The following is an 11,578-nucleotide window of genomic DNA, read 5'->3' as shown; positions in this document are numbered from 1 at the left end:
GATTTTCAAACCCCTCTAAAAATTTGGGTTTGAGACAACGGATTAAAGAAACAGATGAAATAAAGTCCTTGGAAAACTTGCTGTTAGCTCTCTGGTTGTGTGTCCTTTCTAGGGGTAGACTCAAAGTAGAAGGCCTCCCTCCCCTCTAACAACTTAGAAGAGTTTTTGGCTGACTTCAGCAGCAGAAACCCAAGTCTTTAGGCTGGGAGTCTCAGAAAAAAAAAAATTAAAAAAAAAAAATAAAAAAATAAAAAGATAGATACCTCCCTCCCCTTTGATAACACCAGACTTGGCACTGAAGGCCCTTGCTCAATACCATAAAATGGTGGAGCATGTCTTTCACACGTAGCCATGGTGTAACATTAATGGGTCGCCGCTTTGATTTATTACATTAAAATTTTGCTACCAAAGCGGACATTGATGCCAGTGCAAAGCACTTCCAAAGGACTGGAATGCCTTTCACAAGTTTCTTTTGTCTAAAGGCTAATTAATCCAAATGTTCAGGTCTACCCTAATGTACAACACTTGAATGATTTAAGTACCACAGGGGGATGGAATAGGAATGGTTTGGAGGGGGGAAGGGAAGCAAGAGAGGAGCAAAATGCCACATTTCAGATTGGGCGGGGGCGAGAAGGCACAAGCCCAGAGAACAAAAAAAGCAAGAGGGCACAACGCTCTAGCCACTTGATCTTTTGGTGGAAAATGCATCATCCATTGTGACCAAGGTACCCTGCACAAACAGCAGCATCATGGCAGATGCTGGAGTGATGTCACAGTTGTCTCTATGACAACCGTGACCTGGTCCCTCCTATACAAGCCGCTGCCTCCAGAGACACTTTTTGTCTCCATTGCAAGGTCTTCCTACAGCCCAAAAACAGGCTGGTCAAGACAGTCCAGTCCAGAGCCAATAACCCCCGAACCAATGAGGGTAGGAACAATGACTCCCCAATCAATGAGTTCAAGGCTACAGCCAAGAAGCCCTTCTTTACGATCTGAAGCGCGTTCTTCAGGGCACTATCAGAAGGGCAGAGGATTTTCAGGCGACAGAAGAGCCACTACAGGCAGGTTGAATTCCCCCGAGCGACACCCCAAGGTTATGCAGAGAACAGGGGCAGTTGTGATTGATACAGGCACAGGATGCTGTAAAGCAGGCTTTGCCGGGCAGCAGAGCCCTAAGTCTGTCCTTGGATCTTGGGTGGGCCGCCCAACAGAGCAGTCATTCAAGTCGCGGGGGACCGGACCAGACACTTTTGTAGGAGAGAGCGCCCGAACGCAGCCAGATGTTGAAGTTATTGAGCCCGTGAGAAACGGCATCATCATAGACTGGGAGGCAGCAGAAGTCCTTTGGCGACACATGTTCTATCATGATCTGCAGGTCTGCCCAGAAGACCATGCCCTTTTGATGTCAGACCCACCACTGAGCCCTACTACCAACAGAGAGAAGATGGTGGAGGTGGTGTTTGAGTCTCTGAACTCTCCAGGCATGTACATTGCTTACCACTCCGTCTTGTCCGTTTACGCTCATGGCAAAATAAGTGGCTTGGTGGTAGATAGTGGCTACGCAGTGACCCACACTGTTCCAGTCCATCAAGGTTACAACTTACCACATGCCATCGAGAGAATGGATATCGCTGGATCTCACATGACTTCCTTCCTGATGAAACTTCTCAATGACTCGGGGCACGTGTTTACTGAGAGGCTGACGCACATTGTGGAAGACATCAAGCACAAGTGCTGCTATGTTGCGGCGAACTTTGAGAGGGAATGTCATCTCCCCAAGAAGGACTACGTGGTCGACTTCCAGCTACCAGATGGCCACGTCATCAGCCTGGGGAAAGAGCGATTCCAATGCCCAGAAATGCTATTCACCCCCCCCAAGTTGCCTGGGATTTCTTTTGTGGGTCTCCATAACATGGCCCAGAGAAGCTTAAGTCAAGTCCCAGAAGAGGCCAGGGGGGACATGTACCAGAACATCTTTCTGTGTGGAGGATCATCTCTCTTTAATGGGCTGGAGAAGAGGTTTACCAGTGAGCTCCTTCGGCACGTGCCATCTAATGCCAAGGTTAAAGTCTCTGCTGTGCCCCTGAGGAAGTTTTCTGTCTGGACCGGAGGCTCCATCCTGGCTTCCCTGAATAACTTCCAGGCCTGCTGGATTAAAAAGGAGCAGTACAATGACATTGGGCCATACATTGTCCATCGGAAGTGCTACTGAAGTAGGGAAAACAGCCTTGGGGAGAACTGTTGTTTCTCCTCCCATAGGACGAAAAGTGCTTGCATCGAATTGAAGTGTATTTGGGATTATTGACTGAGCGATGGACCGTAATAAATGATTTTGCCTTACCCTACCCCTTCCATTCAAGAAGCTTCGAGCACTCAAGGCTAGGATGATTTTCAGAGCAGCCTAAAAAATGAGTTAGGTGCCCAGACATCACTGAATTGCAGTTGCAAACCTGGCAGCGAGGGTAGGGTGGCTCTTTGACACGCAGCTTCTGCCACCTCTGCTCAGAAGGGAGGTCCCTCAACAGGGAAAAGGGGAGCTCTGTCTGCAGTCTCTATGATGAGGCTGCCAGTGGAGGCAAGTGCCTATTTTGCTAGGCTGAGACAGCAACTAGTTGTGCACAATAGCTATTGAATGGATACCAGAATGACTTTTAGGATTCGGGCAATCTCGGGGGGGAGGGGGGGGGAAGGAAGCAAGAGGTCTCAAATCCTGTTCTCCCTCCCCACCCCATAAAGAGAGTCCTGATCAAGGATGAGACAGAAGCTGGTGCCAAAAAAGGTGGCTTTGTCTCTCTTTCTGCCAGTTCCCCTGTGCTGATCAGTCTTATCTCAGGGACAGACTGAAGCTGCCAGTCCCACAGGCAAACCCAGCCTTCTTCTACATGCCATGCCCGATATCAGGACCCTTTCATTCTTGTTCTTGGGCACCCCCATCATGCTGCTAGCTCCTGGCTGGGAAGTGGACCGTGCACACCCAATGTTAGATTTCCTATCCCTGGCTGTCCCTTCTCCCTATGGACAGTAATGGCTGCAAAAATGCACTCTTGCATGGCGCCCATCTTCCCCTTCCCTTCCAACCTCCTCTAACTGCAAACTCCACCCCAGAAGGCCACCAAAGGATTGCTGTAATCCTGGAAAGGACTCATTGCAGACCCAGGGCTGACAGGAACACCCAGGTGCCTAGCTTTGCAGCCTGAAAGTTATTGCAGCATAGTTCTCACGTACAATACAGAAAAGGAGTAGCTCTGTATACAAACAACACAGCCACAGGCACATGGACTCAGACTACACCCTTATACATATAACCCACAAAAAGATATACACAGATCCTACCCACATAAACATGTGCATACAAACACGTACACATATGCAGGCAGTTTTCACAGCAAAGGGGAGGGGAAATATGGGGGGGGCGGGGGAAAAAAAAAAAAATCTCAAAATGTTTCAAACCACCCCCAGCAATTCCTAGGATAAATCATGCCCAATTTACCAAGATCCTATGATGCTCAATGACCTTTGGGTGTTGTAGCTTATTTCGGTGAGGGGGCTCCCAAGCTCTCCTGCCCCTTCTCCCACAACTAGGCCCACTGCACTCTCTTTAGTTGATAGTTGCTGTATTCACGTGGGTCCAGACTGCGGCAGCAACTGGGAACAGGCATTTGAGTGGGTAGGAGAAGTGCGCTGCGGCAATCCCACAGGAAGCTTTCCCAAAGCTCTCTGATGAGCCAAGTGCATTCCTTACCTATGGGATTTGTGCCCTTGGGTTTTCAAATTGAGTCAAACTAGTATCTTAAAATTTCCCCTGAAACTTTCCAGAGAAAACAAGTTCTTATCTTTCTAAGAAATCCCAGAGCCAAGGGACCAGGCTCCACGAACACAACTCAGGGAGGGTTTGAGAGCTCTTCTGAGAGTTCAATGCCCATGGAGGCAGGCACAGCAGGCTTCCCTCGCCCTGCTCTCCCAAACACAACAGGGATCTGGGCTTATAGGTCAGTGGCTGCACTAGAGGATCTCAAGGGCCTTTGTACACACCACGTTTTTTGCCCTTTCTTGCCCTACAATAGTGTGACTGTTTGCTTGAAGCATGTCACTTCGGAGTTAACTGAAGTCACCCACACATACTGTACCCACACTCAAGAGAGAATAGCCAAACTGCCAAGTACCACTGTCACCGTCATCACTGTCTACACTGATATCAGACTCCTTTTGGCATCATGGCTTGTTTCTTAACCCTGCGGTAAACAGAGCCCCTCTTTGAATTGCTCCCTGGGAATTGTGGGAGGACTTTTCTGTTCTTTCTGGATGCATGGAGGAAATCATCGGAAGGGCCAGCAGCAGTCAAGTGGCACAGTGCTGCATCCAGACTGCAGAACAGTCATGGTAGCAGCTGACGAGCTCCATTTGCTCAGGTTTCAGCCACACTACAGGCCAGATCAAAAAACACAGAAAAAAGGTACTTTAGGCACATAGATTCCTATTGAAATAGATAGAAGTTTAGATGCTTAAATACCTTCTAGGATCTTGTACCCCAACTTGGGTTAACCAAATCAACTTAAAGACACTGCCATGCTCGGATTAGGGGTGGAGATCTAACTCCAGTGAAGTGCAGCAAAGATAAGGTCTCTGAACTGGATGCTGCTGTTCTCTTCAGAGGCTCAGCCAACAACATGCACAACATGAAAAGTGTGGCCCCATGTGAGCAACAAATCCTGGATGCTCTTAAAGCTATAGACCCAGGTGACAGAGACCAAAAAAACACTAAAGCAGGGTACCAAAATAATGTTTCAATTGTTTTTTTGTACCTTCCCCCACCCTAGAACTGAAGGTTATCTGTAGATGCTGGCAGTCTCCAGGACGATCGGCAATTCAACTGTCTAACATGCAGTTCCCTCTAGTGGACATTTTTGGTAGCCACTTCAGAAACTGTTACACACTAGTGTTCAAGGGATGCAGGTGTGATGCTCCAGGATATAGGTGAGAGGCATGGATTTTTGTAGGCGATATCTTTTCCTGGACCACCTGCATGGATGGGATGGACTCAGACAGGCTTTCAAATGCAATGCATTGAGGCCCGAGGAAGAATGCCTTGTATTCAAAAGCTCTTCTTAGTTATTTTTGTTCTATTTGCTTACCATAAGAAGGTGCCCAAAGGCACCCCTGAAGCTTCGAGTCTGACAATTTGCCCCAATTCGCTTTGAGAGCCTCTGCAGATGCTCGCAATGTTCTGATAGCCTCTGCAGCCCTGTCAGTACCCATGCACAAGTGTCTCTTCCTTGTTTTGAGTTTTTGGCTGTGGTGGTCTAAGGATATAGCCAGGCAAGGATTTTGGGGTAAAATTTTGGTGCAGAATGAAGCAAGGAGTTCTCATACAAGAGAGAGGCAGTGTTTAGATCAGTTGGTTAGAGAGTGGTGCAACCAACACCAAAAAGTTGCAGGTTTAATCCCTGGCTGGAGTCGATAATCTCTTGAGGTCCCTTCCAGCCTTACTTTGTTTTGATGATTTATATAAAGTTAAACCACCCAGCAGCCAACAGAGCATCAGGCATTTCCATCCACATTCTAGGTGACAATGGATATGTGCTTTTCCCTTGCCAGAGGCAGATCCAGAAACATATACCAGGCCTCCTGTGTCCCATTTCCCTATGTATTACACACAGCAACCACAGGGTCCTCATCTGGGATGAGCTGGATAGCATGCTCATGGTTTCATTACTTAAAGGCAACGAAACAACCCTACAGTCATGCTTATAAAGCACGTCACAAGATCACCACAACTATAGACACACATAACATGCAAAGTGTAAAGTGCAGTGCAGAAAACAGGCTGCGGAAAGCAGCAAGAAGGACCAAGAAGCAAGAGCACAGCAACTTTGAGGTTAGTCAAAGCACTGTGGTAACTAGCGGAAAGTATTTCTCTACTGTACTCTTACTCTGATCCCATCCGTGATCAGCTTTTGCTGCCTAGGACAGAGGTGACAAACGTGGGAGGTGTGAACTAATGATGCTACATTGGAAAGGTGACACCCACTTGAGTTCTCAGAATGATGTTCCTCAGCCTTCATATTTAATATGGCGTGAGCAAGGAAGGTGGAAAATATAAAGGATCCTTAATCTTAAAAAACCCCATAATATAAAACCCGTCAGCAAATGTTGTTCAAAAGCAAAGGCATTTACTGGATCTGCTTGCTCTAAAATAAAAAAAAAAACCCCAGGAAGCAAGACTTTAACCTTCAGGAAGTAACCCCATGGCACGGTGCAGAGATGAAGGGGGGACTACCCACGCAGCGCAGGTAAGTGCAGTGTGGGGGTCTGTTGTTCACACTAGTGTGCCCCCCCCCACAGGGTGTACAGTGACCGCTGGTGTGGCCTGTGCAGCATGCAGTGCCTAGCCACTTTAAATTAGGGGTACCCAACTTCTGACTTATAACAACATCAGGATATCAACTGTCTTTTACCGTGCACCTGTAAAAAGCACCAAGCACAGTGAGCCCCTCCTCATTGCTGGTGTTTAGGTGCTACTGCAATAGAAAGAATAGCTGATATCACCCAGTAGAAGTGCTTTAAATGGCAAAAAGTTATCCCTAAATTTTGAACATGCCAACATTCAGGAGTGATTTCAACTCCACCACTATTCACAGCAGACCAGGGTTTAGAAAAAATAAAATAAAATAAAATAAAATGCAGCTCTCTTGACTCCTTGGCCTTCCTATTCAGGGAAAAGAAGAGACAAAAGACTCGATGGCAAGACAATCAGATCACAGTTGGTATCTGGAGTCCTGCTTGCTAGCTTTTATTATGTTTTAGGCCTGCCAACTAACCCTACAGAGACCCTGGGGCTCATCTCTAAGACACATAACATCTCTAAAACATAAAACAAAGGAGGGTTCAGGCTGGACACCAGGAGGCTTTACTTTACAGTTAGGGCTGCCAGGCTCTGGAATGGGCTCCCAAGGGAGGTGGTGCTCTCTCCTCCCTTGGGGGTCTTCAAGAGGAGGTGGGACAGATGTTTTGCTGGGGCGATATGATCCCGGCCCCAAGGCAGGGGGTCGGACCTGATGATCTGTTTAGGTCCCTTCCGACCCTAAGTCTTATGATACCGTGTCATCTCCAGGAGGAAATCCCAGGGTTTCTGCTGCTTCTAGACACTGGCTTCAGTGCAACCATATTCCCAGGACTTCTGCTGATAGCAGATGCCTCAAATTTGTGGTACCTCCTGGGGTTGCAATATCATATTATAGCTCCGATCTCCATAGGGCTTACTTCTTTTCTTTGAAGGACTCAGCTGCCTCCTTACTTGGGAAAGTTGGCTATTGCCAATGCCAGGAATTCAACTAGTTACGGGGACCCACCCACCAATCACACTGAAATCCATTTGAGAGGAAGGTGTATCTGGCACGAGGATGTTGTCTGACCAATTCTCAAGGTAAAAAAGAAAATGAAAAGAAAAAAAAAAAAGAGAGAGTCTCCCATCTGTACTAATCACTTCCTGTGCTGTCCCGTCATAGGGAAGATAAAAATAACAGAACTAAGTTCTGTGATGTCAAAGCCCTTGGTGAGAATAGTCACCGTACATAAGGGAGACATTGCCATACACATTTTCCAAAGAGCAAACCGATTTAACCAACGCCTCCATATCTGGCCCAGGCTATTGAAAACCATCTTGCCAAGTCAGGAGAGGCTGTAAATAGGGGCACTTGAGAGGAAAAAGGACTGCTTAGTCCTGCAACTCACTTCAAAGCCACAAAACTATGCCCCATATCCCTCACCTTTATTCTAAAGTTCCCCCTAAATTTAAATTCAATAAGCTCGACTGCCCATGGCCAGGCATTGCAGGTCAATATTCATACCACTGCTGTGTGGTGGAAGAGATCAGATCAAACTGGCACTACTGGGAACATAACCCATCTACCCAGAGCAGGCAGGTAGACTCCACTGCTGTACAGGGCTCAAAGAAGTCTTCAGCCTCCTTGAACTCACTACAGGCTTCTCCTAGTCACTATTATGGAGTCATAGAAAAACTAGGTCTGGAAGGGACCTCAGGAGGTCTAGCTCAGCCTGCTGTTCAGGACAGGTTCATTTTAGGGCTGTGTGAAGCTTCAGGTGCCGATTTGATTCGGATGAGATTCGGCCCGATTCGGTGACCAAATCTCCAAATCCAAATGCAATCGTGGGACCAATAAAAAGGTCCAGATTGTTTTAAAGCTCTCCAAATCTTTTCCAATGATTTGGGCAGTCCCTACCCACTGCAGCACGGAACTGGAGCTGGACTCAGAGCTGGAGGATGTGGGGGTCTGGGGCTGGAGGAGAGGGGAGGGGAGGGGACCAGGAGGGACCCCTGCCAGGCCCCATCCTCTGCTTGCTCCCCCATCCCTTCCGAGTGCCCTCCAACCCCCGCCCACTCCCCATGGCTGCCCTGCACCAGCTGGCCCTTTAAGAAAAAAAGATGGAAAAAAACCTGGACTCACCAGCTCCTGCAGTGGCCTCAGGGGGCTCATGGAAGAGCCCCCACATCGTGTGGGGCAGCAGGAGGGCAGTGGGGATCACCCCCCACCTGGCAGGAACTGGTGAGTTTGGGGGGTTTTGTTTTTTTCCTTAAAGTGCCAGGAACTGGGGTGGGTGGGGCAACCATGGCAGAGCCCCCCCCCCACACTGAGGCAGTGGGGAAATCGCACCCCACCCGGCAGCACCTGGTGAAATTGGGGCTCCCCCCCCCCCAAAGTGCTGGGAGCTGGGGCAGGCAGGCAGTCATTGCTAGACTGGGAGAGCGGGTGAGAGATGGGTCCGGCCTGCACAATTCAGAGATTCGGCCAATTTGGCAGCAGCCAAATCAATTTGGGACAGCGATTCAAATCACTGAACCAAATCACCGTCCCCCAAATCGGCAGAGTCTGAAGCAAGTACTAGCTGCTTCACACCGGCCTATTTCATTCTTGCCTAAACCATCCCAGCCAGATGTTTGTCTAACCTTAAACCAAGGTTAGACCAAGTATTTTCTGATGGAGACTGCACTACCCCTCCAGGTACTCTGCTGTGGTTCACCCCAATATAAGAAAGCTCTTAACATCCAACCTTAATTTCCCTTTTTACTATTTAGAAGTGTTTTGTTTTGTCCCATCTCCTGTGGATATAGGGAATAGTCCATCACCAACTTCCATAAAAGAGCCCTTCATGCATTTCAAGGCTCTGATCAACTCTTCCATTAATCTTCTCTTTTCCAGACTAAAAAAATCCCAGTTCTTCCAACCTTTCTTTGCATTTCATATTTTCTAGACTTCTAATAATTTTGGTTGTTCTCCACTGGACTCTTTCCAATTGGTCCAGTTTTTGTTTTGTTTTTTTTTTAAGTGTGGTGCCAAAAACTAGACAGTAATCCAGGTGAGGCCTCAACAGTGCTGAATAGAAGGGAAGCATCCCTTCAGTGACTTGGACGTGACAGGGACTTGTTATTACCTCCCAGTATGCTATGGGCTCTTTGCACAACAATAGTACACTACCGACACATTCAGCTTGTGGTCCTCTATAACTCCCAGGTCCTTTGCTGCAGTACAACAGCTTCACCAATTTGTTGTTGTGCATTTGAGTCTTCTGTCCCAAGTGTAGTACTTTGCCTTTTTCCTTGCTGAATTTCAACCGATTCATTTTGGACTATTTTGCTAATTAATCAGGGTCATTTGGCATCCTAATTCTATGCTCCATAGAAGGGCATCTTCTGTCCCGCTATGCTTGGTAAAATCTGCCAATGTATTAAGCGTACACTCAACTCCATCCTCAAAATCATTAATGAAGATATATTTAACTGTCCCAGACCCAGGGACCCCACTTGATACCTTGCCCTGCTTTGACACTGAAGTTATCAATGGCTACTCTTTGGACATGATGATCCAACCAGTTATGCACCCAGCTTCCAGTAGTTTCCTCTAGATTTTATTTCGTTACTTTACTTCTGAGAAAGCCACTGGAGACCCTATCCAAACACTTGCTAAAGTAGTATATCACATCCACCACTCTCCCCTCACTCACAAAATCTGCAGATGTGATATACTGATTCACCCCAACTGTATCATGGTCCTCAATCTGTTAGCAGTGGGACTGGCTTTAATTGGGGCATTTGTCCTTATTGTTCACTTTTGGTCTGTTATGTGGTGATGCAAGCTCCAATTATTTTGGCACAAGTTTCACAATATTTGGCCATTTCAATAAATGCCTGGAGGGCTTGTTCTACTGAAAGAAAGACAGAGGTTACTTTCTAGCCCTCCCAGTTCCTGAAAAAAAGGTTGGAAACAAGGAAGAGGACCCTGTGGAGAAGAAAAGCTGCTGTGAGAGATGCTCTCTCCCAGGGCTGTGCGAAACAGTACCGTTTCATTTCGAGAAGACAGTATTTTGTTTTGAGTTTTGTTTCAAAACCACCATTCTGTTTTGTTTCGTCGAAACCACCGTTGTGGTTTGTTTCACTGTTTTGTCCATAGGCTATAATGGGGGAGCAGGAAACTACCTATAAACTTTGTCATTTCTTGCCTGATTCAGATTAATCTTGCAGGGATGGTAGCCCCTTCCGAGGGCACGAAGCCTATCAGTTTTCAAGGAGATAGGTATAGGGGTTTTTGGGAAACTGCACCTCAAGCTGCAGACAAGCAAAACTCTAACAGGCGCACACAGTTGCACATGTCATAAGGTGCTGGGGCCTCTACATGACACTGTAGTGTGCCCCAATGAGGTCTTCTCCTCCCCTATAGCTTCAGTCCAGTCCGCCACTTTAAATGACAACAGGTAATAATTTAGTAAGCAGCACGGTAGCACCCACAGCGTCTCAGGCAGCCAAACAATCACAGTCAACGAGAACAGACCTTCTCCACTCTTCCCGCTCCCTCTTCCTTACTTTGTTTCCTTGCAGGCAAGCCCAGCTTCAGCTTCAAAACATGGCGACTGCCCTCATTCCGCTTCAAGGCTGTTTTGAAACCCTTAGTTTCATTTTGAGCTCGAAACATGTCGAAACAGCATCGAAACAAAACAGCTGGCGAAATTTTGCACAGCCCTACTCTCTCCTCTCATGACCCAGCATCAGGAAGCCATTGGCACAACTGATTTAACTGAACTACTGGTTAGCTTGTGAACACCGGTCCCTGTGCCAGCAGATGGAGATCTTTATATTAAATGATCCTCCTACAAGCGCAGATGAAAATGGGCTGGGAAGGTACAAATATTGTGGTTCGGGCCCTCCAAAAATGTGAGGGTATTTTTAATATTATTATTTTCATTTGTTCTCATATCATTATAATATCCTGGGATTGTTTTTTGGCCTGCCTTCTGATTCTTAACCTCTCCTGCCTTCGCTCACACAGGGAGACGCTCATGCCCATTCTCCCAAGCACATCTAGGCGATTCTGGGTGGTTGGCTGTAACTGTGTTGGTCTCAGGACGTAGGTAGACAAAGCTCTTTGGGTAGAGGTGATCTCTTTTATTGGGCCAACTAAATAGCTGCAAAAAGTGGTCTTAGCAAGCTATGCTTATTAGACCAACCAAATGATCTAATAAAAAGGTATCACCTCTACCCAAAGAGCTTTGTCTGTCTAGGTGATTC

The 11,578-nt window shown here is 47.1% G+C and overlaps 1 protein-coding gene across 1 annotated transcript; it reads left to right on the top strand.

Moving 5' to 3' along the window:
• Positions 1–784: 784 nt before the first annotated feature.
• ACTL9 (actin like 9) lies at positions 785–2,212 on the top strand. The gene has a single exon (XM_090027917.1). It carries the CDS (start codon positions 785–787, stop codon positions 2,210–2,212), a length of 1,428 nt encoding a protein of 475 aa, XP_089884043.1.
• The last annotated feature ends 9,366 nt before the right edge of the window (positions 2,213–11,578 follow it).

The sequence above is a fragment of the Crocodylus siamensis genome, chromosome 14 (assembly GCF_052110815.1).
Source record: "Crocodylus siamensis isolate JL-2025a chromosome 14, ASM5211081v1, whole genome shotgun sequence".
In the NCBI taxonomy this organism is placed as follows: domain Eukaryota; kingdom Metazoa; phylum Chordata; order Crocodylia; family Crocodylidae; genus Crocodylus; species Crocodylus siamensis.
The sequence above is the reverse complement of the archived record's forward strand: the minus strand, read 5'-3'. Positions and strand labels throughout refer to the sequence as shown.